The 27,222-nt window shown below is 66.9% G+C and overlaps 1 protein-coding gene across 2 annotated transcripts; it reads left to right on the top strand.

Annotated features, from left to right (window-relative positions):
* The first annotated feature begins 296 nt into the window (after positions 1 to 296).
* On the top strand, positions 297 to 26,387 carry JAG2 (jagged canonical Notch ligand 2). Of its 2 annotated transcripts, XM_058567869.1 has the most exons (26): positions 297 to 362; positions 556 to 906; positions 8,882 to 8,939; positions 10,937 to 11,188; positions 11,404 to 11,464; positions 15,054 to 15,184; positions 15,303 to 15,422; positions 15,611 to 15,724; positions 15,985 to 16,098; positions 16,241 to 16,354; positions 16,435 to 16,481; positions 16,588 to 16,758; positions 17,712 to 17,862; positions 18,014 to 18,166; positions 18,242 to 18,355; positions 18,593 to 18,706; positions 18,804 to 18,917; positions 19,087 to 19,203; positions 19,733 to 19,760; positions 19,849 to 19,934; positions 20,713 to 20,826; positions 20,934 to 21,049; positions 21,485 to 21,733; positions 22,480 to 22,611; positions 24,405 to 24,561; positions 24,863 to 26,387. In XM_058567869.1, the coding sequence occupies exons 1-26, from the start codon at positions 297 to 299 to the stop codon at positions 25,345 to 25,347; spliced, it is 3,729 nt and encodes a 1,242-aa protein (XP_058423852.1). In that variant the 3' UTR covers positions 25,348 to 26,387. The 2 variants fall into 2 exon arrangements, with proteins under 2 accessions (XP_058423852.1, XP_058423853.1); XM_058567870.1 differs by lacking the exon at positions 16,241 to 16,354.
* The last annotated feature ends 835 nt before the right edge of the window (positions 26,388 to 27,222 follow it).

Below are 27,222 nucleotides of genomic sequence, written 5' to 3'. Positions count from 1 at the left end.
CCCGCCGCCGCCGCCGCCGCTGCCGCCGCCGCCGCCGGGAGGGAGCCGGGCCGGGCCGGAGCGCGGCCGCCTGCGAGCCCTAGCCGCCGCCGCCCCCGCGCGCCCGCCGCCCAGGCCCGCCGCCCAGGCCCGCGCGGCGCCGCCTCGACCCCGCCCGCCGCCGCTGCCGCCGCCGCTGCCGCCGCCGCCGCCGCTGCCGGCGCTCGGAGGGCGGGCGGGCGCGCGGGCGCTGGGAGGCCGGGGCCGGGCGCGCAGGGGCGGCGGCGGCGGGCCCGGCGGGCGGGGTCGAGGCGGCGATGCGGGCGCGGGGCCGGGGGCGCCTGCCCCGGCGGCTGCTGCTGCTGCTGGCGCTCTGCGTGCAGGTGAGCGGGGGCGCGGACGGGGCACACCGGGCCGCCCCTCGGGGCCGGGCGGCACCGTCTGGGGCGCCTCCGTTCGGAAGCCCTCGAGGCTGCGCGCCGCGGCGGGGGCTAGGGCGGCGGAGTGGGGGCGGGGCGGCGCGCTCGCCGACCCCGGCCCGCGCCTCCCTGCGCTCTCTCTCTGCCTTATTTTTAGGCGGCGCGGCCCATGGGCTATTTCGAGCTGCAGCTGAGCGCGCTGCGGAACGTGAACGGGGAGCTCCTGAGCGGCGCCTGCTGTGACGGCGACGGTCGGACGACGCGCGCGGGGGGCTGCGGCCACGACGAGTGCGACACGTACGTGCGCGTGTGCCTGAAGGAGTACCAGGCCAAGGTGACGCCCACGGGGCCCTGCAGCTACGGCCACGGCGCCACGCCCGTGCTGGGCGGCAACTCCTTCTACCTGCCGCCGGCGGGCGCCGCGGGGGACCGGGCGCGGGCGCGGGCCCGGGCTGGCGGCGACCAGGACCCGGGCCTCGTCGTCATCCCCTTCCAGTTCGCCTGGCCGGTACGTGCGCCCCCACCCCCCGCGCCTCAGCCCTTCCCTCCCTCGGGGCCGGCGCCCGCCCGCCCGCGGCCCCGCCCGCCCGCGGCCCCTCCGGCACCTGCGGCCCGGGCCCTGCGTGCGGGCCGCGCGCACCCAGACGGGGCGGGGCCGGCAGGGGGCGCCGCGCGGCGGGCGGACCCCGGGCGCGTGCTCCGTGGGGCCCGGTCGGCGCCCGGCCACGTGGGCGCGCGGGGGTCGCGGCGGGGCCGGGGGCGGGGTGGCCGCGGCGTGTGCCTGCGTCGCCCTGCGCGTGTCTGTCTGGGTGGGGAGGCGCGGCGAGGCGCCCCGGGCCCGGGCAGGCCGCGGAGGCATGTGCGCCGCGCGTGCTGGGGCTGGTCTGGGGCAGGCCCCGGCGGAGCCGCCCCGGGCCCGCGGCCAGCCTGCGCCCGCCCTGTCGTTTCCTGGATGCCCGGGGGTGGGGGCGGGGTGGAGTGGGGGGCAGCTCGGGCCGGCGCGGGGGCTCGGGGCTCTGGGCCCTGGAGGGCCTGATGGGTGTGTGTCGGCGGTAGCCCCGCTGCTGGCCTAGGACCCGGGGGGAAGAGACACTGGGCCCTGGTACTGTGACCTTTGTCGCAGGTTTTTCTGTTTGTTTGTAGAGTTTTGGTCTGGTTTGTTCGTTCTTAGGAGGGGGCCTGGGGGCGGCTAGTGAGGCAGGAGCCCTGGGCTGGGCACACTGTGGGGGATGTGGCCCATCCCGTGGGCAGCCCTGGGCTGTGGTGGGTGAGGGCTGGGGTGGGCGCCAAGGCCTCCTGGTGCCCAGTGTGCTCTGCTTTGTGCAGCACGGCTTGGCCTGGCCGCTCGGAGGTCTCTGTGCTGCAGTCCAGGAACTGGTTGGGGGCTGGAATGGGAGGACCCTGTGAGGCAAGACCCCAGCATGCAGGAAGGGGTCAGGGCAGCCGGGGCGGGCCTGGGAGCCAGGAGTGGCTGGAGCGGGGTGCCAGGCTGTGACTGAGAGAGAGACCTGTCCTTTTAACCGAGGACTTCCGGCTGGACCAGCCAGCAGGAGGCACCAGGAATGTGGCCGCCCTGTAGCCCGACCCTGAAAGACTGGGAGTTGAGGCCAGGCCAGCTGAGTTTGGGCCCATAGGGCCTACCCTGAGGGGGGCCAGGCCCCCTGCCCCACCCTGGCTGAGTCCTGTGCTGGCGCCTCCTAAGATTGAGCCAGGCGGCCTTGACCGCTACCCCATCTCACCCCTTGCTGATCTTCTATTCATACAGGGAGGCTTGGCACATTCTCCTTTGGCCATGGGCCTGCCCCCATGTATTTGGGTGGTCTTTGGGGTCTCCTTTGACCCCAGGGCCTTGGGTGGGGGTGTCCCTGAGATGGAAGAAGCAGGGGTAGGTGTGGGAGGGCCCCGGGCAGTTCCGATAAGCCCAGCCCCGTCGCCCCCACAGCAGCGCAGCAGGCAGGTCTGAGCAGGGCCCGCAGCCTGTCATCTGCACTTGGGTCCTGGCCAGCGCGGCTCCAAATCGCTACCTGAGGATGTGTTTCTGCTCGAGTTGGCAGCCGTGGGCGTGGGGGCGGGGAGGCCTGGGAGGAATGTGGCGGGCCAATGCGTGTCCCTCGTGGCTCTCGGACCCACCGGCCGGCCAGGGGTGGACGGGATGGGGCGGGCCCTCGCCTCCCTGGGATCCTGGGGGTCTGGGCACCGGGTCTCGGGCCAGTTCCGCTCCCTTCGTGCTCCCAGCTGGTTCCCTTGGTTGCCTCAGAAGGGGGCGGGCGGCCCACCCACAGGTGGGGGCCTGGGGCTGTGGGGTGGCTGTGTATTTGGGGGCAGCTCTTGTCCCCTCCCTCCCTGCCGGTGGTGCGGCCTGGCTGCCGGGCGTGTAGCTGTGTGGTGATGCCAGCACCCTGGTATTTCCGCTCTGCCGGCAGCAGCCCCGTGGCCACTCTGCCTCAGCCTGCTGCACGTCCCGCTGCATCCTGTGAGCTGGGGTGCGTTTGGAACCCGGGGCACCCCCGGGCCATTCGGCTCCAATTGGAGAAAGCAAGGACTGTGCTTGGCTCCCTGGGGACTGAGGCGGGGGGCTCTGCTTCAGGGGCTTCAGTTGGGGGAGCAGGGCTCCTGCCCAGGACCAGCTTCGACTCTCCGGCTCTCTGGGGTGCGGGGGGGAGGGCCTTGAGGGTGGCTGGAGGTGGAAGGGGGTGCTGCCCCTCCTGCACCCGGCCCGGCCTCCGGAGGCAGGAAGAGTGAGAGCTAATCTGGGCTCTGTGTCCTTCCCACCCCCTGAGTGACCCTCTGTCGGTCCTGAACCCTCCTGTGCCCTGGCCTCTGCCAGTGGCACACCAGCCCTCGTTGACTGGTTCTCTGCACCCTGACTTGGTCGCGTGGGCCGGGGTCTCTGTGCTGTTTGCAGTCTGTGGTTCCAGGTTGGTGTCAGGCTCAGCCTGTGGAGGGGGCTGGGCCTAGGGTCTTGGATGTGCCAGGTGTGAGGGCTGCTCCTCCGCTCCTGACGCCACCCGATAGATGCCCCTGTGCCTCCCACTGGCCCCCAAGGAGGTCAGTGGCACCGTTGGCGCTGGTGCGTGGCCTGTGACTGGCAGAACGGAGGCCACTTTTGGTCGTGCATGCGTGTGTGTGCGTGCACGTGTTCTCTGTGACAGGTGGCTGATGGAGGGTTTGGAGGAGCCTGGTGGGTGGTGCGCTCAGAGGGGTTGGTGGGCAGATGGAGGTGCGGTGTGGCAGCCGGCGCCACGCCCCAAGTGAGAGGTCTGCTGCCTGGCGGGAGGCCCCGTGTTCCTACCTGGCCCATGCTCTGGTAGTTGGGACCCCAGGACCCACCCCCAGGTGGAGGGCCTCCCCGCTGGCACGTGCAGTGTGGGTTCCAGGGGCGGCTGTGTGTGGTGGCACGGATGGAGCGTGGTCACTAGCGGTGGGTGAAGCTGGAGCTGCGGGGAGGACCGAGGCGGGCACGAGCGCTGTGCATGTTGTAGGTGGGCCTCAGGCTCACCCAGTTTCTGACAGCGCAGCCCACCTGAGACCCTGGGTCATGGCAGGCTCTGGGGCCCGCTTCTCCTGCCTGTAACGTGGCGTGATGGTGTGCTCTCCTAAAGGGGACAGGGCTCAGGGCTCAGGCTTGCAGGAGCCCTTAGCCTGGCTCCGCCACCTCCCTCATCTCCTCCCCGTCCCCCACTGGCTGCCCAGCCGAAACCCGGAGTCCCTGGGGGGCTGTGGTGTGCTCAGGAGTGGGGGCGGGGACTTTGGCCAGTCAGGACCGTGCATACCCAAAGCGGGCGGCTGGTGGGATGTGAACACAGGGCTGGGCCCCACTGCATCCACCTGCCGTGGGGGCTTGGCAGCTGCATGAGCCCCCAGCCCAAGGTGGGCCAGGCTGGGGTCTGCGCCTGGGGACGTGGCAGTGGGGGCACCAGGAGCACCATCCTCCCTGTGCTTCCTGCCCCCACTAAGGAGCTGGGGGCTGATGTGGGCCCTAGACCCCCCCCACACACACTCCTAGGGCCTCCTCTGTGCACACTGGGGCCCACCGCCCACTTCCCACAGCTTCCTGGCAGGGGCCAGGAGTCCTGCTTGGGTGGACTCGGCGGGCTGTGCCCCGCTCTGCGCCCAGGCACCTGCTTCATGCGTCAGAAGCGTTGTTCAAGGCTTTGGTACGGGGGTGGCAGAGTAGGGCTCTCGGTGCCCAGACAAAGTGGGAACCGTGAGAGGACAGCACTGGCCTGTGGAGGGCCTGGAAATGGGCTGGGGGCTTTGTCCCTGGACCTTGGGGCGGGGGTGGGTGTTGGGGAGCAAGACTAGCATGACAGGAAGGGGTTGCTAGAGAGGTTGTGGCTCTTAGGGACCTTCTCAGGCTGCTTTGTGATGTCTGGACGGGGAGCAGCCTGGGCCAGTGAGGGGGTTCTTGGGGGAGCCAAGTGGGGCCCTGAGCTAGAGGTGGGGAGATAAGCATCTCTAATCCCCAGGCCTGAGCTAGAGTTCTCATCCCCCAGACCCCAGATGAGCCAGGGTCTCCATCCCCCAGACCTCAGGTGAGCCAGATCCCCATCCACAAGATCCGAAATGAGCCGGGGTCCCCAGACCCCAGGTGAGCCGGGGGTCTCCATCCCCCAGACCTCAGGTGAGCCAGGATCTCCATCCCCAAGACCCCAGGTGAGCCGGGTCCCCAGACCGCAGGTGAGCCCTGTGTGATTGGGATCAGCCTGATCCTGGGTTTTGTGGCAGCAATCCCACAAGGTCTGTGTGACGAGGTGCTGTGAGCCCCTGGGCTGCTGGCCCTCTTGGCAGCGAGGGACCTGAGGGTGGGGTGGGTGGGGCTGGCCCAGGCAAGGCCCTGGCTGGTCTCTGGGGTGGAGTGTGGGCGCCTGGGTTCCTGTGTGGGGTGGGCCTTCGGTCCACTCCTCCTGCTGTGGTCCTGGGGCACAACACCTTGGGAGGAGGCGGTCCCCTCCCCCTCTCCCTTGGGTGACAATGGCAGCAGAGGCCCCGGCCTCTCCAAAGCTCAGGTTTCAGGAAATGTATCTGTGCTTAGAGCTCCTGGCGCCGGCACCAAGCTCTGCTCCATGGGGGCCTGGGTTGCTGATGTGGGATGCTGCGGGGAGGAAGCGTCTTGGAGCCCATGGACCTGGGCAGTGGGCCTAGGCGCTGTGCTGGGCCTTCCTGGCCTGGGTTGCTCCAGGCCGTGGGGTGTCCTAGATTGTGGGTGCCTTGGGCTGTGGGTGTCCTGGATCAGAGGGTGTGGTACAGCCGGTCCCACGTCTGCCCTGTGTCATTTCCACGTTTTGGGGCTGTTGCCCCATCGCTCCTTTCACCCCTTGTGGGGGCTCAGATGAACCATTTGGATCTGGCCTTGGGGGTCTGGGCTGGGGAGGAGGCAGTTGGATGGTCAGGCTGGGGGTCTGCCCATGCGGCGTGGGTGGGTCAGGGAGGCTCGTGGGTAGAGGTGTGGCTGGGCAAGCAGGGACTCCGGCCGGCTGGCTGGCTGGCCTCCCAAGGATGGGGCCGGCTGGGGAGGAGAGGCTGGGGTTCCCTGCCGGCTTGCTAGGGAAGCCGCCCCAACACCCCGCCACCAGCCTCATTGCCCAACCCCAGCCCTGTCCCTGCAATTCCGGGACACCCTCCGAGGCCCCCAGCCCAGGCCTGTTGTCCTCTCCTGTTCTCTGGGGATTTGGGGTTGACAGCACCCTGTCCTGGCCCGCGGCCCACGAGGCAGGAAGCGCAGGGAGGAGAGGCTGTCTGTTGCGGAGGGAAACTGAGTCCTGGAGGCCGGCCTGGGGGAGGGGCGGAGGCTGGGGGAGATGCAGGGGGCACCTGCCGCGGCTCAGGTTCTCCTTGGGTGATTTCCTGCCGTCCAGGTGTGGGGAGCCCAGCTGGCGGGCGGTGGGGCCCTCGTGGGCGGGCGGGCGGCCGCACGGCCCCGCGGGAGCAGGTAACCGGAGCCCTGGCTCGGGCGAAGGTGGCAGTAATCCTACCTGAGCCGCGGGCGAGGGTTTCCTGGGAGCCAGGAGGAGCTCCCTGCCGCCATAAGCCCAGGTGCGGGAAATGCGCCGGTGGCCCTGTGGGACGGGTGGCCCGGGCCTGGGGCTCTCCTCCGCCTGCCCTGCTGGCAGCTCGACCTGCAGTGGTGGTCGCAGGTGCACCCTGGCCCTGTTCTCTCTGGCTCAGCCCGTTGCCGGCTCCCTGCCTCGCCTGTGCCCACCCTTACAGCCCATTCCATCCAGCAGCCAGACCGACTGCCTTGGTCTCAGGCCTCAGACTTCCCAGCGGCTGCTTGATTTGCTCAGCGTTGGTGCCAAAGTTGGTGCGGGGATCTGTGGCCCTGCGCAGTCTGGCTCTGATACCTGTCTCCGCGTCCCTGCTCTTCCCGCCCCGCGGCCCTGCCGTGGTTCCTCCCCCTTGGGCTGCTTCCTCGGCAGCCTCAATCCCAACGTCATCCTCTCCGAGGCCTGCTCTGTCCCCTGTTTAGAACAGCGCCCTGCCCCTGGAGCCCCGCTGACTCATCAGTCTGCCAGGGCAGAGATTGTGGTCCCTAGTGGCAGAGCCATGCCTGGTGTACACTTGATGAATGAATGAATGAATGAATGAAATGACATGAGCTAAGCCTAGGAAGGAGCTGGGCGTTCCAGCTGTCACCAGGAGTGGGTATGGCCAGGGGCAGGCCGGTTGAGGGTGGCATTCTACGCAGAGGGCGGGAGCTGCATGTGCAAAGGCCCAGGGGCAGAGTGGGCATGCTGGGGTGGAGGCAGAGCAGGGTCTGGGTGGCTTCCAAGAGGGCCAGAGCCGCAGGATCCCCAAGAGGGCTGTGAGCAGCGGAGGAGAGGCAGACGAGCCCTGGGGGCCATTGGGGCTCCTTTGGATAGGGGTGTGGAGGCCCCAGAGGCTGCAGGGAGTCCTTGGAGGGCATGGGCAACGTGGACACGGGCCTGCTGGCCTGGCGGAGGGCGTGGCAGGCGTGAGGGAATGGATTTAAGGGACACTCAAGAAGTGGGATTGAGAGTCTGGTGACAGCCCCACGGGGGCAGGGAGAGTTCTAGAAGGCTGGTGGATGTCTCCCCAGTTACAGCCCGTGCTCCTGGGTGGGTGTGGGGTCCTGTGGGTCGTCCTGGGGTGTCTGGGGGAGGCGCTGGTGGGGCTGGGCTCAGGGCAGGGGCAGCAGTGTGGGGAAGACTGAGTGGAGCTCAGAGTAGGCAGTGTCCAGGGCCTTGAGGCTGCCTCATTGGAGGGGCAGGAACAGGAGGGGCAGTTGGAGGCGTGGGGGGGGGGCCTGGTTTCCCGGGTACAGCCAGACTGCAGGGGCTAGAAGATGGGGGTGCCGAGGGCGGGAGGAGTCTGGCCTTCCCAGTGCAGTGCCCACTGGGGTGGGAGGGAACCAGCCGGCATGTGGCCCCAGAGCTGGCCGTGTCCTGTGGACCCCTGATCTGGGGCAGGGCCTGGGTTGGGTGGGGGGTGGTCAGCATGTTCATGGCTGGTCAGGAGAGGAGGCTGAGCAGTGTGGGTGGGGGGCCACAGAGGGGCCTGAGCAGGGAAGGGGGGGGCGGGGTGGGGGTGGGGGTGGGGGGCGAGGCCTGCTACCGCTGCCCAGCGTGTGCCCGTGAGTGACGGGTTCAGCTGCATGGTGGCTTTGGTTATGCTCATGGAGGGGGTGGGTCTTGGGGCTGCTCAGTGACATCACCCCACCACGTGGCCTAGGGCGTGAGGGCTGGATGGTCCTGGGAGGGGGTGGGGGGAGAAGTGACTGTGGGCTGAGGCTGCACCAGGCATTCCCTGGGCCTCAGTTTCCCCCTGTGTCCTTGCTCCTTTTCCTGTTCTCAGGTGAGGCAGGTTTGTGGGTTCCGTGCTGTTTATTGTGTCTGGGGGGCAGCCCCGAGCTTGGGCCTGTCGGGGCCTCGCAGTGGGCATGCTCTCTGCCCTGCGGGCCTGTGGGCATGGTGGAGGGGCAGCAGGGTGGCCGTGGGGCATTGTCCCTCGGGTGGGCTTGCAGCAGGACCTCTGTTCCCCACTGTGGATCAGGCCCCAGTGAGGTGCCAAGGGGTTCTCGCACTCGACACCCTGGTCTGGGCCATCCGGGGACCTCTGTCTGTGGCCACTCCAGCTGTGCCCTCTGCTCTCCCCGAGTCGCTGTCCCTTCTGTCCGTGCTGGCCTGAGCCAGTCGGGCTGGCCAGGTGTGGGCCACTGGGGCACAGGAGCCCGGAGCCCAGGTTCCTGAGCCTTCGTCTTGGAGGAGCAGCCTCCCTCCCTCGAGTGGGTCATCTTCGGGTCTGCTGAGATGTGGCCTGGGGCTGTTGCCCAGAGCCGAGGGGTGAGGTGGGGAGGAGCCCTGACAGGCCCAGGGGGCAGAGTCGGGGGGGGGGGGGCGCTGGGGGCGGGGCCAGGGCTGGGGGCGGGGCCAGGGCTGGGGGCGGGGCAGGGCTGGCCCTCGCCTGTTCAGCAGCAGGCAGGTGGGGCCCCGGGTACCTGACTGGCCCTTCCCTGTCGACAGCGCTCCTTCACCCTCATCGTGGAGGCCTGGGACTGGGACAATCACACCACCCCGGATGGTGAGTTAGCCCCAGGCTGGGTAGGCTGCTGTCTGCAGGGCCTCCCTCAGGGCACTGGGAGGCTGACCCCCCTTAGCCACAGAGATGTATATGGCCAGGCTCTTGGTCCTCTGCTTGCTGGGGACAGAGGCTCACGTGCCAGGAAAGCTGCCTCTACCACGAGGATCTTGTGCACTGTTTTCCTTTTTGCCCTGGCTGCCAGGAAGCTCTGCCATGTTTACGATTTGCAGAGCTGCGCGCGCACTGTTTTCCTCTCCAGTCTCAGTTGCATCTGTGTTCTGATGGGCATGTCTTTTTGGGGTCATGTCGGTGGCATGGTGGAGTGGGGCACCCCTGAGAGGCTTTCTCTGGCGTCATGGCCCCTTGTCTGCCCATCTATCCTGGAACATGGGGCTTGATGGGCCTCTCCCTGAGGCTCACCTGCTGGCCGACCAGCCTGTGCGTGGCGGTCTGTGGTGCCCTATGGTGGGAGGGCAGAGAGGTTTTCTGTGGACAAAGGGAGAGGAGCCCCAGAGGGGGTGGGAGCAGCGTGTGCAAAGGCCCCGAGGAACAGCAAGCCCGATGTGTTTAGGGAGCAGCACGGGGTGCCTGTGGCTGGGAGGAAATGATGAGGGCAGCGAGGCTGGGGCCAGGTCATGGGGTCACCATGCGGAGGCTGCCGTGTGACTCCAAGTGGCAGTGGGGGCGCTTGGACCTGGGGCAGCCTGCAGGGGTGAGGAGGGCCCGGTCCTCTCTGAAAGTAGAGGCAGAGGTTTGCCAGTGAGTTGGCTGTGCTGAGAGAGCGGGCTTGGGGGTGGCCCGAGGAGCCGGCAGGGTGGAGAGGCCATCGTGGGCCTGGGCCAGGGCGTGGTTTGGACATGCTGCAATGGAGGGTGACGTCACATGGGCACTTGGGTGCTGAGTCAGCCAGAGCCCTGGGTCCCATTGGTCCCGATGCTCAGGGGACATGGAGGGGCCGGGCCGGGAGCGGCGGTCAGGGGGATCAGGCGAGCATGGGGATGAGTGTTCCTGGGAGGAGGGTGACAAGGTGATGGGTTGGTGGGGCACAGGGCGCCAGGCCCTGTTTGGGGAGGGTTCTCCCCAGGCCTTTGCTTGATGCAGCGTGAGGGAGGGAGGGGAGCACGGGATTCCTTAGCCTTTATTGTGGAGAATCCCAAACCAGTACAAAAGCGTGGGGCAGGGTTTCACGGACCCAGGGTGCCCCTTCCGCCGTGCAGTGGCTTCATTCAAAGTGAGGCCTGGCTGTCAGATCACTGGATTGACGCACATCCCGGGGTGAGAGAAGGTGTTTTAAGATGGGGGCAGAGGAGTTGGCCCGGTGGTGTAAGCGGTTAAGTGCGCGTGCTCTGCTGTGGTGGCCCGGGGTTCGCAGGTTCAGATCCTGGGCGCGCACTGACACACCACTTGTCAAGCCATGCTGTGGCGGCGTCCCATATAAAGTGGAGGAAGATGGGCACGGATGTTAGCCCAGGGCCAGTCTTCTTCAGCAGAAAAGAGGAGGATTGGCAGATGTTAGATCAGGGCCGATCTTACTCACAAAAAAAAAAAGACGGGGTCAGGAGCCGTGTGCTCACGACTGGGAACAACCCCGTAGAGAGGGAGCATCACAGAGCAGGAGAGGGGACAGCTAAGCAACATCCTGTGCAGGGAGGGGCAGACATGGTGTCCGAGGAGGAGGGGCACTGGCATGGGGCATACTGGGGACACGGAGCTTGTGGCCTCGCAGCAGCTCGTGCCACCCCTGAGGAGCTGTGGTCTCAGTCCCGCCTCCTCCTGGGGCCCCCAGCCCTCCCTGACCCGTCTGCATTGGGGGTGAGGAGCAGGAGCCCTGTCTCAGCTCTCTGCTCCCTGTGGTAGCCGGGCCAGTGTCTCTGCTGTCCCGGCTCCTGCCCGCCCTCCCCGGCCACTGCTGTTGTCCCGGGGCTGCCTGACCGGGCTGGTTGCTGGGGCCCATGCCGCATCCCCGGCGGCCGCGCTGACTCTGCCGCCTCCCCAAGAGGAGCTGCTGATCGAGCGGGTGTCGCACGCGGGCATGATCAACCCCGAGGACCGCTGGAAGAGCCTGCACTTCAGCGGCCACGTGGCGCACCTGGAGCTGCAGATCCGCGTGCGCTGTGACGAGAACTACTACAGCGCCACCTGCAACAAGTTCTGCCGGCCGCGCAATGACTTCTTTGGCCACTACACCTGCGACCAGTACGGCAACAAGGCCTGCATGGACGGCTGGATGGGCAAGGAGTGCAAGGAAGGTGAGCGGGCCACACGGAGGGGATGCGCGGGGCCACATGGAGGGGAGCTTGGGGAGGCCACATGGAAGGGGCGCGCGAGGCCACTTGGAGGGGGTGTGGGGGCCACGCGCAGGAGCCACGGGGCGCCACGTGGAGGGCTGCTGCCCCAGCACCTCTCCCAGGGCAGTGGTGACAGGGCTGCCGCAGCCGTGCCTCTCTGCCCGCTCTGTCCGCAGCTGTGTGTAAACAAGGATGCAATCTGCTCCACGGGGGATGCGCCGTGCCCGGGGAGTGCAGGTGAGTGCTGGGCACTGGCCCCCCTCTGCCACCTTGCACACTTGCTCCCCAGGAGATGCTGGTTGAGTGCCCGCCATGCGCGAGGCCCTGGGTTGGATGTCGGGGTGTGCACTGAGTTAGGGACGCAGGCCCTGCTCCTGTGCAGCTTGTAATCAGCGCAGGGGAGACACTTGTCCTCAGAGCCTGGGGTGTGCCCGATGGCGACAGCCCCACGAGAACAGTGTGGCAGGGGACCAGGGAGGGTGGCCAGGCCGTTTCACGTGACATGGCCTGGACAGTGATGCCCCACAGGCAGAGGCCTGGAGGCCAAGAGCCACCCAGGGGTGGGTGTCTGCAGCACAGGAAGAGCAGACACGGAGGGCACGGTGGCTCATGCTCATGGGTGGGGACGGGGAGAGCCAGCGAGCATGGAGGTGGCACCTGGGAAAGAAGAGGGGCTGCTGGAGGGTTTAGGGCTGGGCAAGGTGGGTTGGAAGGACCAGGGCAGCTGCTGGGTGGGGCAGAGCCGGGCGGGGAGGTGGCTGCAGGGGTGGGGGGTGGAGGTGATGATCCAGCGGGAGGTGGAGAGGTGGTCGGTCCTGCAGACATCCTGGAGTGGATTTGGTGTGGGGGTGAGAGGAAGGGGGGCATCAAGGAGGACCCCAAGCCTTCTAGCTGTGCCGCTAAAGAGTGGAGCTGCCATGCCTGGGGCTGGGACGGCTGCGGGAGGAGCAGGCGGGGATAGAGACAGGCAGGGGATGTCACAGGGTGATGTCTTCCCTGCGCTTCCCTGAGGGTTTGTGGGGAGAGGCCTGGGCTGGGGGCAGATGGAGAGAAGAGGGCAAGGAACCAGCCCCAGCTTCCTGCTGGTGAAGGTAGGCAGCTGGCAGAGCGCCGCCTGGGGTCAGAGGGGACAGGAGATGACACGGGATGGGTGGGGGGTTGGAGGACACGAGGAGAGTGAGGAATGATGGCAGCCACGTGCAGCCAGTGGAGGCCATGGGGGGAGGTGGGAGAGACCCCAGATCGGGCGGGGTCAGGAGGCAGTGGGAGGGGAGGACTGTGGGTGAGCAGTTCTGCCTGGCAGTGGAGCAGAGGGGCTCGGAGTGGGCGGGGGGCTTCGAGCAGGGCACTCTTACAGTGTGCAAGCAAGGGCGGGTGCCGGGGCTGCACGAGGACAGCCAGGGAGATGGGACTGGGGGACCAGGTGGGTACTCTCCACCCTTGGGAGGAGTTGCAAGTTGGCAGAGAGGCGGGTGGGGGTGAGTGAAGCCCTCTGCCCCAGCCTCGGGTCTCACTGATCCATGACCTGAGTTTGCTTCCATATGCATTTGTCAGACAGGAACGCTAAGCGCAGAGAAATTAAGTGTTATTTCCCCAGGATCACACAGCGTTGAGTTTGGACAGGAGAGCCAAGTTTCAGAGCTGGCTGGCTCAGCAGCCAGGAAAGGAGGGGCGGTGACCCTTCTGCTTGTTCTGTGGTGGCTTTGGCCTGGGAGGTAGCGTGAGGAGCAGCCCCGGCCCGTCCAGGGCAGGGAGGTGGGCAGGCTGCCCAGGGAAGGGGTGGGCTAAGGGTTCACCCGCCCAGCCCCTCACACTGCAGGACCTCAGAGAAGTTGAGCGGGCCTTGAGGCAGCGTGGGGAGCACTGCAGGGTGAGAGGGCACCTGGTGGGGGGCCTGGCCCAGGGTGGCCCATGTCTTGGGGGGCAAGCACCCCTAGGATCCATGTCCTGGGTGGGAGAGTGGGAGAGGTGGGTGCGGGGCTGGTTCTCTGCCCTCTGACCTGTGCAGTGGGTGTGGGCCTGGGGCCTCTGGGCAGACACGGGCTGTGGGCAGTGAGCACGACGGGCTGGGTCTCGCCTGTACATCCTGGCGTGGCACCCGCTGCTGCAGTGCACAACCTTGACGCCGTGCCAGTGATCCTGGGTGGCCAGTGACCGAGTAGCAGCGGTGGGAGGAAGGTGGGAGAGGAGTCAGTCTCTTCCCCGCCGCCCCCCATTGCTGGTGCGGGCTGTGCGGGAAGAGGGGGCAGGATTCTGCAGGGACAGAGGGCTGACGGGGCAGGGAGGGGGAGCCGTAGGTGAGCCCCCACTCCCCGTCCCCGTGGCCCTGTGGGTGAGGCCCAGCTGCTGCCGGTGGCTCAGGGCTCAGGTTTCAGCGCAGGACACCCCCCACACCGGATGCCGCGGAGATGGCCGTGCCTTCCTGCGGCCTCCTCCCTGGGCTGCTGGAGCTGCAGCCAGGGAAGCCGGGGAGGTGGGGGCCTGCTGAGGCTGCCCCACCCAGGGCTGAGAGCATGCCCTTGGGACCCTCGGGGTCTGGGCTCCCAGCCGGCCTTGCTGCTCCCTGGTGGGTGACCCAAGGCACGTCACCGCCCGGCTTGAGCCCCCATCTCCACACGTCACCTGGAGGGAGGACTCCAGGTGTGGGTGTGCGGCCCCTGCCAGCGTGGACCCTCCCTGTGCACGTGGGCTGAACGGCAGAGCCCTTCTCACCAGCCTCAGTCTGCCCGTCCCAGTGCCCGCTGAGCCGGTCACGTTCCCTCTGGATGGCTGCGGCTGGGGAGTGGCCCAGGAAGGGCCGTGGCTCTTTCCTTTTACAAAAATAAATTCACGTGGCGCGTGCCGTTGTGGAAGTGACACGGCCTGGACGTTACTCCCGTCCCCCAGGACCGTTGAATTCTAGGAAGGGGGCCACTGGGGGTCCTGTCCAGGGCCTGGAGGGTCGTCTGCTGGGCCTGGGGCGTCCACCACAGGATGCTGGGCTCTCCCCGCTGATAGCAGTGCTCCTGAGGCAGGAGAGCCCCAGCCCTGGAGGGGTGGCCAGCCTCTGACCCCCAGGAGCAGCCCAGGCCTGGGGTGGGGCCTGCACTGATGGCCTGGGTGCCTTTTCTGTCCCAGCCGCCTGTCCCTCCTCCTGAAGGACTTCCCAGAGGGGGCGCTGGCTCACAGCACGGGCCAGGGCAAAGCCCCTCGAGGCCATTTGCCAGGGCATGGTGACTCCTCCCGGGTCAGGAACTGCCCTGAGTCTGGCCCCCCGCAGGGCTGGCCTGGCACAGTCATGGGCCTCGGTATTCCCACCTGTGAGATGGGTTTTTGATGGAGCTCTATTGGGAGAGAGAAGTTACTGCCCTTGAGTTGCAGGTGAGGTCATGCACTGTGCCCAAGGTCACACAGCGGGGGCTGGGCCAGGAGCTGTCTCCTGATGTCCCACCAGCCTACCCAGCCCTGGTGCCGTCCGGCCCTGGCAGATCTGGCGTGTCTGAGCTGGCACGCTCGTTCCTGGGGTCCCGGCAGGGCCTTCCTTTCCCGGCGCCTGCTCTTGGGGCCCTGCTCAGGGGTGAGTCCCAAAATAGCTCAGAGTGACTGGACAGCTGCGGCCGACTGTCCGAGGCCAGCGGCCGGGAAGTGCCCGTGACACAGTGCGGGCTGGCCGGCGGGGCCGTAACCCCGGGCTGGCCCGGGGCCTGCTCCAGTTCAAAGGCTGAGGCTGCCTGCCGGGGGGTGGCCCATGGGACTCTGTGCCTGCCTCCCGAGCTGCCTGGGCAGCAGGCACAGCTCCTGAGGTCCACCCTCACCCACTGGGCCTTGTGCCCCCGGCCCTCCCCAGGTGCAGCTACGGCTGGCAGGGGAGATTCTGTGACGAGTGCGTCCCCTACCCCGGCTGTGTGCACGGCAGCTGCGTGGAGCCCTGGCAGTGCAACTGCGAGACCAACTGGGGCGGCCTGCTCTGCAACAAAGGTAGTGCAGGCGGCGGGTGGTGGCAGCCCAGGTGGCAGGGCCTGAGGCTCAGCCATCTTGGGGAAGGTGGGGAGTGACGGCGGGGCCTGTCCCCTGAGCACCCCCCCATCCCCCCCAGACCTGAACTACTGCGGCAGCCACCACCCCTGCACCAACGGGGGCACGTGCATCAATGCAGAGCCCGACCAGTACCGCTGCGCCTGCCCAGACGGCTACTCGGGCAAGAACTGTGAGCGGGGTACGTCAGCGGCCTGGCACGTGCTTATTCTGGGGAGCCCAGCTGGGCCTATCTCCCTGGCCACTCTGTGCACTAGACACCCCCTTACCCCCACCTGGGGGCCTTGGGGGCTGGGGAGGAGCACTTGTGAAAGTGGGGGGCCTGGGCCACGACACCCACCCGACCCTCGCCTCTGGCTCCCACTGCAGCTGAGCACGCCTGCGCGTCCAACCCATGTGCCAACGGCGGCTCTTGCCACGAGGTGCCCTCTGGCTTTGAATGCCACTGCCCGTCGGGCTGGAGTGGGCCCACCTGTGCACTGGGTGAGTGCCCACTCGAGTGTTTGGGGGCTCCAGCTTGGGGTCTAAGGTTGTCTAGAGAGTGGGGGGTGGATGGGGGCATGGTGGTTGAGTCCACACATGTGGGTGTGGACCTAGTGGTTGGTGGAGGAGTGGCAGGAAGACCCGGTACTATGCTTGTCCTCCCCACGTGACCCTGCCTCTTCCCACGGACCCCGCCTCCCTGGGCAGACCCACCTTCCCACACCCTCACGCCTCTCCCTCTGTCCCCCGGCCCTCCGCAGACATCGACGAGTGTGCCTCCAACCCATGCGCGGCAGGGGGCACCTGCGTGGACCAGGTGGATGGCTTCGAGTGCATCTGCCCTGAGCAGTGGGTGGGGGCGACCTGCCAGCTGGGTAAGGGCCCCATGGGGCACGTGTGTGCATGGACTCTGCACTCTGCATGTGGCTGCTGCTGTTGGGGCTGCTGGGGCTGCGGGCGCCAGGTGCAGGGCCAGGGGGGCCCGGGCCCCATTGCTGCCCCTTGTCTCGTTCACAGACGCCAATGAGTGTGAAGGGAAGCCGTGCCTTAATGCTTTTTCTTGCAAAAACCTGATTGGTGGCTATTACTGTGATTGCATCCCGGGCTGGAAGGGCGTCAACTGCCATATCAGTTAGTATGGTGGGTGGTGACAGGGGACGGGGCTGGGGGAGCCCCAGGACCCCGCCCATGACACTGACCCTCTTCCCCAGACATCAATGACTGTCGTGGGCAGTGTCAGCACGGGGGCACCTGCAAGGTAAGGCACAGTGGGCCCCCTGCCCCTGCACAGGCGTGGGTGGGGCGTGGGGGCTGGAGGGGCCCGCTGGGGGGCTGTAGGAGGCTCACCCTTCGCACCTTGCCAGGACCTGGTGAACGGCTACCAGTGCGTGTGCCCGCGGGGTTTCGGCGGCCGGCACTGTGAGCGGGAGCTGGACGAGTGTGCCAGCAGCCCCTGCCGTGGTGGTCTCTGCGAGGACCTGGTCGATGGCTTCCGCTGCCACTGCCCCAAGGGCTTCTCGGGGCAGCTCTGCGAGGTGAGGCCCATGGGCACTGCCCTGCCCTTCTTGGTCCGGTGCTGCCCCAGGTGCCGGAGGGGTGGCCGTCGTCCCCAGGCCGCCCAAGTGACCAGGAGGGGCTGCAGTGGGGGTTGGCCCTGCAGTGTCCGGGGCTCAGTCACGGACCAAGACCCAGGCCCCGGAGCCCCGGTGCCTGGCTGCAGGGGGCAGGGGAGGGGGAGGGTCGCAGGGCCCCTGCTGGTCCTAACAATCCTTCTTGTGGATGGGCCAGGAGCCCTGGCAGGTCAGCTGGCTGCCCAGGTGGCCTATTTGTCTGTGACTGGAGAGTGGGTGGCCTTGATGGGGTGTAGCATGTGGGCAGTCTGAAAGAGGGGCCATAGGGTCAGGTGAGGGTGCTTGAGAGCGTAAGGGGCTGCACATGCCCTGTGTGGGTCCTGGGTAGGAGTGGGTAATGCTCCCCAGCGGCTCATGCCCCCGCCTCCCTCTGACCTGCCCTGGCCTCTGCAGGGGAGAGTAATGGGCTGCAGGGGGCGCTAGGGGCGGGGCTTGGGACCAGCAGGCTTCCTGGAGCCCAGGGTAGAGGTTGAGCCTGTGCCGTGGCGCCTGGCAGTGGTGCTTCTGGGAAGGACCCACAGACGGGGCTCAGGGCGGTGAGGCGGTCAGGGAGGGGCTCAGGAGCTGGCCTTCCTGCCAGCAGGAGGGCTGAAGGCCGGATGTCGCCTGGGGAGGCAGAGGAAGCACGTTGCAGTGGAGGCCGGGGTGGCGGGAGGGGCCTGGTGGCCCGCAGGTGTTTCCGTCCAGCTGACAGCCCGGCCAGTCTCGGGTGGGCAGATCTTCAGGCTCTGGCTCTGGGTGTCCAGGCTGAGCAGGGCGCGGGCCTCGGGGATTCCTTGTATGGATAGGAGGCCTGGCTCATTGCCCAGTACCTCTGGCGGGGGGCTGGGCCCTCACAGACGCCCCCTGCCCTGCAGGTGGATATCGACTTCTGCGAGCCGAATCCCTGCCAGAACGGCGCCCGCTGCTACAACTTGGAGGGTGACTATTACTGCGCGTGCCCTGACGACATGGCTGGCAAGAACTGCTCCGTGCCCAGGGAGCCGTGCCCCAGCGGGGCCTGCAGAGGTGGGGGACGAGGGGCGAGGTCTGTGGAGGGTGGGGTGGGGCCTGCAGAGGTGGGGGACAAGGGGCGGGGCCTGCAGAAGTTGGGGGATGGGGGAGTGGAGCCTGCAGGGTATGGGGGCCGGCTGATCCCTCCTCGTCTGGTCTGCCGCAGTGATTGATGGCTGCGGGTTCGAGGCAGGCCCCAGGGTGGCGGTTGCAGCACCCTCCGGCGTGTGTGGCCCCCACGGACACTGCGTCAGCCAGCCTGGGGGCAACTTCTCCTGCGCCTGCGACAGCGGCTTCACGGGCACCTACTGCCATGAGAGTGAGTGGCCGTTGACTGTGGGCCGGGTGGGGGTTGAGCCAGTCTGGGGAGCCTGCTCACCCCCGCCTCCCACAGACATCGACGACTGCCTGGGCCAGCCGTGCCGCAACGGGGGCACGTGCATCGACGAGGTGGACGCCTTCCGCTGCTTCTGCCCCAGCGGCTGGGAGGGCGAGCTCTGCGACACCAGTGAGTGGGCTGCCTGCCTCTCCCAAGCCCCCACCGGCCCTGCGCATCTGTGCTGGGCCAGCCACCCACCCCCTGGGGGGGCTCCCACGAGTGCTCAGGCCTGGTCCTTGCTCCGTCGCCTCGCTCTGCTTCCCCGCCCCTCTCTGTGGCTCCCTGGCCCAGCTGGGTGCCCCCCCCCCCCGGAAGCCCTCACCGAGCGCCGGTGACCCCCCCGCTGACCGGCGTCCTCGCCCCCAGATCCCAACGACTGCCTTCCCGATCCCTGCCACAGCCGCGGCCACTGCTACGACCTGGTCAACGACTTCTACTGCGCCTGTGACGACGGCTGGAAGGGCAAGACCTGCCACTCGCGTGAGTGCCCGCCGGGCCCTGCCGCGCTGGGGGGCTGCCTGCCGGGCCCCGCCCGCCGCCCCAGGGCATGCCCGCTGAGCGGCCCGTGTGCCCGCAGGCGAGTTCCAGTGCGACGCCTTCACCTGCAGCAACGGTGGCACCTGCTATGACAGCGGGGACACCTTCCGCTGTGCCTGCCCCCCGGGCTGGAGGGGCAGCACCTGCCACATCGGTGAGGGGCCCTGAGAGCCGGGCGCAGGCGCGGGCTGTGCTCCCTTGGACACGCTGGCTGGCCTGCCCCTGCTCTTGGCTCTGTCTGCCCATGTCACGGGGGGGCATGCCGTCGAACCCAGGTATGCCGGGGCCAGCTGACAGCCCCGTCCCCTGGTCCCCCCTCACAGCTGAGAACAGCAGCTGTCTGCCCAACCCGTGTGTGAATGGGGGCACCTGCGTGGGCAGCGGGGACTCTTTCTCCTGCATCTGCCGGGACGGCTGGGAGGGCCGCACCTGTACACACAGTGAGCTTGTGCGGAGGGGATGCTGTGGGCTGGGAACAGAGGCCTCTAGGGTGGGGACCCATGGGGCGAGGGGGAGGCCTGTGGGCTGGGGGCCCACTCCTCTGCACCCGGCTCCCAAGGCCTGCTACCCAGCTCCACCCCACAGACCTGTCCCTTGCACCCGTCCGCCAAAGCACGGTGGTATCCCAAGACCTGCTGTGCTCTTCCGGCTCCCCCCAGCCTTGCAGCCTCACTCCCTCCCCAGGTGTCCGGGCCTCTGTTGACTCCTGCTGAGCATACACCTTTGTGCCCTCAACTAGAGGCATTCTCCAGGATAGGCCCCTCTGTGACTGCCCAGAGCAGCCTCCTCCCGAAGCTGCCCCTGCCCTGCCCCCGCGCCCCGCCCCAGCCTCCCAGCCTGGTCGTGGTGAGCTGGTGTGGACAGTGCAGAGTCCACCTGCCCCACGCGTCTGGGGTCCCCCAGGGCTGGCGCAGGGGTATGGGAGAGTGGATGCCGTGCCTACCTCTTTTTCTCTTCTCTCAAATGCAGACACCAACGACTGTAATCCTCTGCCTTGGTGAGTGGCAGCCCGGAGGCTGACTGACTGACCCGGGGGGCTCGGGCTGCTGTGGGGGCCCCCCTGACACCCGCCCTCTCCCCTGCAGCTACAACGGTGGCGTCTGCGTCGATGGTGTCAACTGGTTCCGCTGCGAGTGTGCGCCTGGCTTCGCGGGTCCTGACTGCCGCATCAGTGAGGGGCCTGGGGTGGCTGGGCGGGTGGGGTGGTGGGATCCCAGCCCTGGGCGTTCCTCCCAGCCCAGCCCAGGTGTCTGGAGTTGGGGGTCGGCGATGTCCACGTACCCTGAAGCCACAGCCACTTTCTGCCTCGCCACAAGCCTCAGTTACCCCCTTGTCTGTGCCCTGCTAGATGCACCCTTCACTCACCCCAACCGCAGCAGCTGGGGGCTGCCCTGTAAGAAGATTGACCTTAGTTTGGGGTGGGGTGTTTGTTCCCCAGAGACCACTGCCCACCCCATTCCAGAGGCAGATGGAGGAGGACGGAGGGCAGGTACTTATTAAAATTTCAGGCTTGGGGCCAGCCTGGTGGCATAGCGGTTAAGTTCATGCGCTCCACTTCGGCGGCCCTGGGTTTGCCGGTTCGGATCCTGGGCGCGGACCTACTCACCACTCATCAAGCCGTGTTGAGGTGGCATCACACATAGAAGAGCTACAACTCTACAACTACGATACATGACAACGTGCTGGGGCTTCGGGGAGAAAAAAGAAAAAGAGGAAGATTGGCGACAGATGTTAGCACAGGGCTAATCTTTCTCAAAAAAAAGAATTGCAGGCTAGTGGCAGTGCCAGGCTCAGCCCAGAGGCCCCATGGGGCACACTGAAGCCCGAGCTGCAGTTGGCCTAGGGGCTGCTCCTCAGGCTTACGCAGGCCTCCCCCTGCCTCACGCCCCCCTGGGCCTGTGTGTGGCCACTGGTCTCTGCTGTCTGCTGAGCCTGGTCCTTCCCTGCAGACGTGGACGAATGTCAGTCCTCACCCTGCGCCTACGGGGCCACATGTGTGGACGAGATCAACGGCTATCGCTGCAGCTGCCCCCCAGGTCGGGCCGGCCCGCGCTGCCAGGAGGGTAGGTGGGGGGCACTGTGCTGGGTGGTGCCATTCCGAGTCGGGGTGTGGGCAAGACCTGGCTTCCAGGGCCGGCTGCCCAGCGCTGAGCCCTCCTCCTCTCCTCAGTGATCGTGTTCGGGAGGTCCTGCTGGTCACGGGGCGTGCCTTTCCCACATGGGAGTTCCTGGGTGGAGGACTGTAACAGCTGCCGCTGCCTGGACGGCCACCGGGACTGCAGCAAGGTGTGTGACCCTGCCCGAGAGCCTCCCCGACCAGCCCTGCCCAGCCCTGCCCTGCCCCGCCTGGGTCCGATGTCCCAGTGCCCCTGGCCCAGGGGTCCCCATCATTGGTCTATAACCCTGACACTTGATTTGTGAGACCAGGGAACTGGTGCTGGAGGTGGGAGTGAGCTGTGTCTCTCTACCTTTGCTGGCACAACCAGGCACCTCCCTTTGTGCACTTGGGGAAACTGAGGCTCCACCTGGTTCAGGCTCTGCCTGGCCCCGCCCTCTCTCAGGGTCAACCCTGCTCTGGGTGGGTGGTCCTTTCTGGTGCTGGGTTGTCTAGGAGCTCTGGTGCTGGGGCGGGTGCGGCCCTGGACTCGCTGACGGTGTCTGTCTCTCCCGTGTGGTGCCTGCTGGTGCCCGCATCTGTTCCTCTGTGCCTGCCTGGCCCAGGTGTGGTGTGGGCAGAAGCCGTGCCTGCTGGCTGGCCAGCCCGACACCCTGAGTGCCCAGTGCCCACTGGGGCAGCGGTGCCAGGAGAAGGCCTCGGGTCAGTGTCTGCAGCCGCCCTGTGCGGCCTGGGGGGAGTGTGGCGCCGAGGAGGCCCTGCTGCCCAGCACCCGCTGCCTGCCACGCTCCGGCCACCTGGACAACAACTGCGCCCGCCTCACGCTGCACTTCAACCGCGACCAGGTGCCCCAGGTGAGCCACCCCTGCGGGTGGGTGCCCCGGGCGTCTGCAGAGCCCAGCGCCTCATCCTTTCTCTTAAGTGGCAGCTCAGAGAGCCTGAAGCTGCTTCCAGCAGCCCCGCTACCCTGGCCATGGCTCAGCCTGTGGGGTCAGGGAGGCTGTGGTTGGCACACGGCCTCTCAGGGAGCCTGGCCTTGTGGGGTCCCATGAGGGGGGTGCTGGGGCCGGTGTGCCCCGTGGGGGCAGCAGGGGAGGCCAGGAGCGGCGGTCCCAGGCCAGGGTGCCTTTTGTCCAGTCGTTCTAGGGGCCTGGACTACAGATGTCCACGGGCCACCAGATCTGGGCCCCTCGGCTTTCCAGGGGCGGTCCAGGCCAGCGTGCAGCTCTGTGGGCAGTTCTGTGGCCTGAGTGCTCTGACCCCGGTGGGGAGCGCTCAGAACTAGATGAGGCCCCACCCTGCCCCCTTGTACCTACAGGTGGAAGTGCTTCAGCCAAGAGGATGAGGACTGGGGGGGTGGGGGCTGTCGCCCCAGGCCCCGACCAGCCCTGACGCGGGCAGTGGTGGTCTTCATCCTGGGTGGGGGGCACTGGACTGGTGTGGGAAGCAAGGTACCCACTGGCCCCCACGTTCCCACTTTGCGCCCCCAGACAGCTTGTAAGCTGTGTCCTGCCGCCTGCCTGCTGTGCCAGCTAGGGGACGAGTGGCCTCGTTTCTTTGGGCCCCGGACCCTGCTCACGTGCTGCTCGTCTCCGCCTAGGGCACCACCGTGGGCGCCATCTGCTCGGGGATCCGTGCCCTGCCGGCCACGAGGGCGGTGGCCCGGGACCGCCTGCTCGTACTGCTCTGTGACCGACCGTCCTTGGGAACCAGCGCCGTGGAGGTGGCCGTGGTGAGTGCTGGGCTAGTGGGGTCCTGGTCTCGGGTCCCCTGGGAGATGGAGTGACCCACAGAACCTGGAGTCCGCCCTGGTGCAGTCGTAGGTGGCGGGGCTGTGGCAGCTCCCCTTGCCCTCGCTGGAGGCAGATTGAGCCGGGGCAGGTCTGCAGAGGAGGAGTTGTTGGCCCAGCAGGGGCAAGAGGAGGAAGAGTGGGAGTCCAAGAGGCCGGACACTCAGATAGCTTGGTGGGGCTAGTGCACATGCCAGGCCAGAAGGCTGGGTGCATCGCTGGGCCGGCAGCTGGGGTGAGGCAGAGGTTGGGGGGTGGATAGGAGGTGTGTGAACGTCCGACACTGGACAGGAAGGGCAGGGTGCGCTCTGGGCCCAAGGAGGTGGTAATTGGCGACCCACGGGGCCAGCTTTTCGAGGGACGTGGAGCAGGGGTGTAGGGTGGGCTCACCCGTCCCGTGTGCTGACATGGAGGCGGGTCCAGAGCAGGCCGGCAGAGGCCCATGAGAATTTGTGGTGAGGTGGGGGGCACTGCCCCCCGCGGTATGGAGTAGAGGAGTGGTGCAGGTGCCAGCGGGTGCAGGTGCTGGGGGAGCCAGGCTCAGGCCACAGAAACGGGCGGGGTGGGGGCCAGGTCGGCAGGTGCCACGGGCCGGGCAGGTGTTGGGTGTGGGGATACAGAGGCAGTGTGGGGGGAGTGGTGGCTGGGACCCTGGACTCGGATCGCACCGCTTCTCAGATCTGGCGTCTGAAGCCTCGGAGGCTGGGCCTCTGGCAGGAGTCCCTGGAGCGGGGGGAGCCCTAGGTGACAGCAGGAGTTGGCGTGCTGCAGCAGCATCCACAGAGGGAAAGAGAGTGGCGGGGGGCCTGTGGTAGACAGCTAGGGTATAGTTGGAGGGTCCTGCGAGGAGGAGGATGGGCATGAGGAGCCTCCCGAGGCTGTGGGCTGAGGATTGGGGCGTTTGGGGATGGGAGCCCTCATCTGGGACCCTAACTGGGGGCTGTGGGGCTGAGTCCGAGGGGCGGTTGTGGCCAGGGTGCCTGGAGCCGCGGCCAGGGGCCTCCTTGACCAGACGGGGCGGGTGGGATTGTAGTTGGTGAAGCCCCGTCCTCCTGCAGGCTTGTTTTCACCTGGTCCCCTGCTCTGTCTGTGCCGCGTTCCCGGAAGCCTGCGGCAGGAGGGGTGCCTGTGGCCTCAGGCTGTCCCTGGGATGTGTGGTCCAGGCCTGGGCAGCTGCCTGGGCCTCGGCTCAGTGGGCATGCTTGGGGCGCTGCTCTGGGCCCCGGGTGGGTGTCAGCTGCGAACGGGTAACCACGTCAGGTGAGGCTGTGGCTTGGGGATGTGCAGAGAGAGAGGAGGGAAAGAGGCAGAGCCATTTCTCTGGTGGCGAGGTGGCAGGGGCCACACGGGCGGAGGCACGGCCCCAGGGTAACTTCAGCACTGGCAGCAGTGCTGGGTTTGTGATGCCCTTAGGGCCGTGGGTGTGGCCAGCTGGACAGCCATGCCTACTCCAGATGCAAGGGGGTCAGCAGGAAAAGCAGATCAGGCCACACCTGCTTCCCTGTGAACTCCCTGGTGGGGTCATCCCCACCGCGGGACACCCCTCCAATCAGCCTCCCCCCAAGAAGCTTGGGGGACCCAAGTCCCCAGCCCTTGTCTAGTGTATCCCTGCTCACGGGGCCGCAGCCGCCTGCGTCCCTTCTTGCAGCTGGCTGGGAGCCTCGGCGTTCCGGGGGGCCGGGCGCGCAGGCCCCTGGACACGGCGGGCGCCTCTCAGCACTGTCCTCTGCCGCAGTCCTTCAGCCCGGCACGGGACCTGCCCGATAGCAGCCTGATCCAGAGCGCGGCTCATGCCATCGTGGCCGCCATCACCCAGCGGGGGAACAGCTCGCTGCTGCTGGCAGTCACTGAGGTCAAGGTGGAGACGGTCGTCATGGGAGTCTCCTCCACAGGTGAGCAGGGGAGGGGCTCCCTGGACCCCTGGGCCAGCAGGATTCTTCCTGGCACACCCGGCTCAGAGGGGTGGGGTGGGCCCAGCCTGGGGCTATAGATTTTGCTGTCCCCCTGGGCGGCCGCTTGGCTCTGCCGGTGGAAGTGAAACCCCGCCATACCTGTGGGTGAAGGGCCCCCAGCCCCACCATGGGCCCTCTCCCCAGCTCTGCTGTCCCAGCCCCTATCCCCGGACCCCCCCTCAAGCCAGGAGCCACAGGCCTGGGCGTCACAGGCTGGTGCCCTCACGGCCGCCCGCCCCAGGTCTGCTGGTGCCGGTGCTGTGCGGCGTGTTCAGCGTGCTGTGTCTGGCGTGTGTGGCCGTCTGTGTGTGGTGGAGCCGCAGGCGCAGGAAAGAGCGGGAGAGGAGCCGGCTGCCGCGGGAGGAGAGCGCCAACAACCAGTGGGCCCCCCTCAACCCCATCCGCAACCCCATCGAGCGGCCGGGCGGCGGCGGCCCGGGTGGCGGCCCCAAGGACGTGCTGTACCAGTGCAAGAACTTCACGCCACCGCCGCGCAGGGCGGGCGAGGCGCTGCCCGGGCCGGCGGGCGGCGCAGAGGACGAGGAGGACGAGGAGCCTGGCCATGGGGAGGCCGACCCCCTGGAGGCTGAGAAGTTCCTCTCGCACAAATTCACCAAAGACCCTGGCTGCTCGCCCGGGAGGCCGGCCCACTGGGCCTCGGGCCCCAAAGTGGACAACCGTGCCGTCAGGAGCATCCACGACACGCACCGCGCCGGCAAGGAGTAGGACAGTGGCCGCCAGCCGGGCTGGGACCCAGGACCCCTCGCTGGGCACCGCGCCACCCGCCGGACCGTAGGAGGCTGAGGCCGTGTGCATAGTTTCTTTATTTTGTGTAAAAAAACACCAAAAACCAAAAACAAATGTTTATTTTCTATGTTTCTTTAATCTCGTATAAATTATTCGATAACTGTCAGGTGGAGAACAGCGGAGTATTCGGATAGTTGCTATTTTTGTAACGTTTCCGTGTCACGCTTGCTGTGTGGCGGGAGAGAGCAGAGGGTGTCTGTGTTCTCACCAGATTGTTTAACGTGTGTTACCAGAGGTGGTGCACTGTTTACAGAATCTTCCTTTTTATTCCTCGCTTGGGGTTCTCAGTGGCTTCAGGCCAAAGAGCCAGTGGGACCCATGGCTGTCGGTGGGACCACCGTGGGTGACAGCAGGGCCAACGGTGTGGCTCGTGGCTGTTGGTGGGACCACCCATGGCTGTCAGCAGGGCCTATGGCAGTTGGTATGGCTTGAGGCTGTCATTGGGTCCCATGGCTGCCGGTGGGACCACCCATGGCTGACAGTGTGGCCTGAGGCTATTGGTGGGACCTGTGATGTTCATTGTGGCCCGTGGCTGTTGGTGGCACCTGTGGTTATCAGTGGGGCTTGAGGTCATAGGTGGGGCCTGTGGTGGTCGGCATGGCCTGAGGCCCATGGGCAGACCCTCGCTGGCTCACCGGTCAGTCCCCTCCAGTCTGCCGTCCCTGCTTGCTCCTGCCCGGAACACCCGCTGTAGAGATCTCTCCACTGTGCTTTCAGAAGTGCCCTTCCTGACTGCTCTGTTCTCCCCCGGGACGGTGGCAGTATTGAAGCTTGTGACAAGTGCCTTCACAGACTCTCCCCTCGCAACTGTCAACGTTTGCCGTGGGCACCAGGCCGCTGCCCACCTGCCGGCCCCGGCCACCCCTTCTCGTGAAAGTGCATTTTTGTAAATATGTACATATTAAATGAATCACTCTGTATATTTGATTTAATAACTTAAACGCTTTGGCCTCCCTGTTCTTTGGGTGCTGTTCCTTTGTTACGTGGAGTTGGGGCAGGGGGCAGGGCCTCCACGGGGAGATCCAGGTGCAGGGAGGCTGGAGCGTGGGCTGCGTGTCGGGCCCGTGGCCGTGGTGGCCGTGAGCAGTGAGATGGTCCTGCTGACCCTGGGGCCCTGCAGGCGGCCAGGGCCGTGAGCACATTAGTATCCCATGCGGTGGATACAGCTCTGCAGAAGCTTTCCTGGGAATAGGGGGAGGTGCTTGGCACCTGCCCCAACTAAAAACACCCAAAAAATGTTTCATAAAATAGTTTAGTGTCACTTAGCAATGAAGAGCTATCACGGTTTTAAAGAATTACCGGGTCAAAACTCGGGAGACTGAATTCAAGGCTGTGAGCTGCTCTTGCGTCTGGCTGGTTGGGCAAGTGAGCTCAGTGTGGTGGCCTCGCCCCTGGCTGTCAAAGGCCGACTCCTGCATCTCGTCGGTTTGTGCGCAAGTCGGCTGCTGTCCACAGAGCGGGCTGGTGGTCGCAAAGTCAAGGAGCAAAGCCAAGAACAGAATCTATAAGAAGGAGAAGAAAACCCTGCCAGCAGCCCAGGAGGGAGCTGTGAGCCGGTTTGCCCATTTGCTGTCGCCACAGAGGTTACTCTGGCCACCTGTCCTTGAGCTGTGTCTGTTGTCAAGGATTCTTTAGCTGCTGCACACCTGAGCCACGGTGCCCACGTAAGGAGTGGTCTCCTGGGGGCCCACTGTGTCCTCCCAGGAGCTCCTCCAACGGGGTGCAGCCGGGGCTGCGAGAGACCCTGCTCACATCACCCGGATCCCACAGACTTGTGCCCTCCAGGAGAGGGGG

Source organism: Diceros bicornis, chromosome 24, assembly GCF_020826845.1.
Source record: "Diceros bicornis minor isolate mBicDic1 chromosome 24, mDicBic1.mat.cur, whole genome shotgun sequence".
In the NCBI taxonomy this organism is placed as follows: Eukaryota; Metazoa; Chordata; class Mammalia; order Perissodactyla; family Rhinocerotidae; genus Diceros; species Diceros bicornis.
This window is presented reverse-complemented; position numbering and strand designations above follow the sequence as displayed.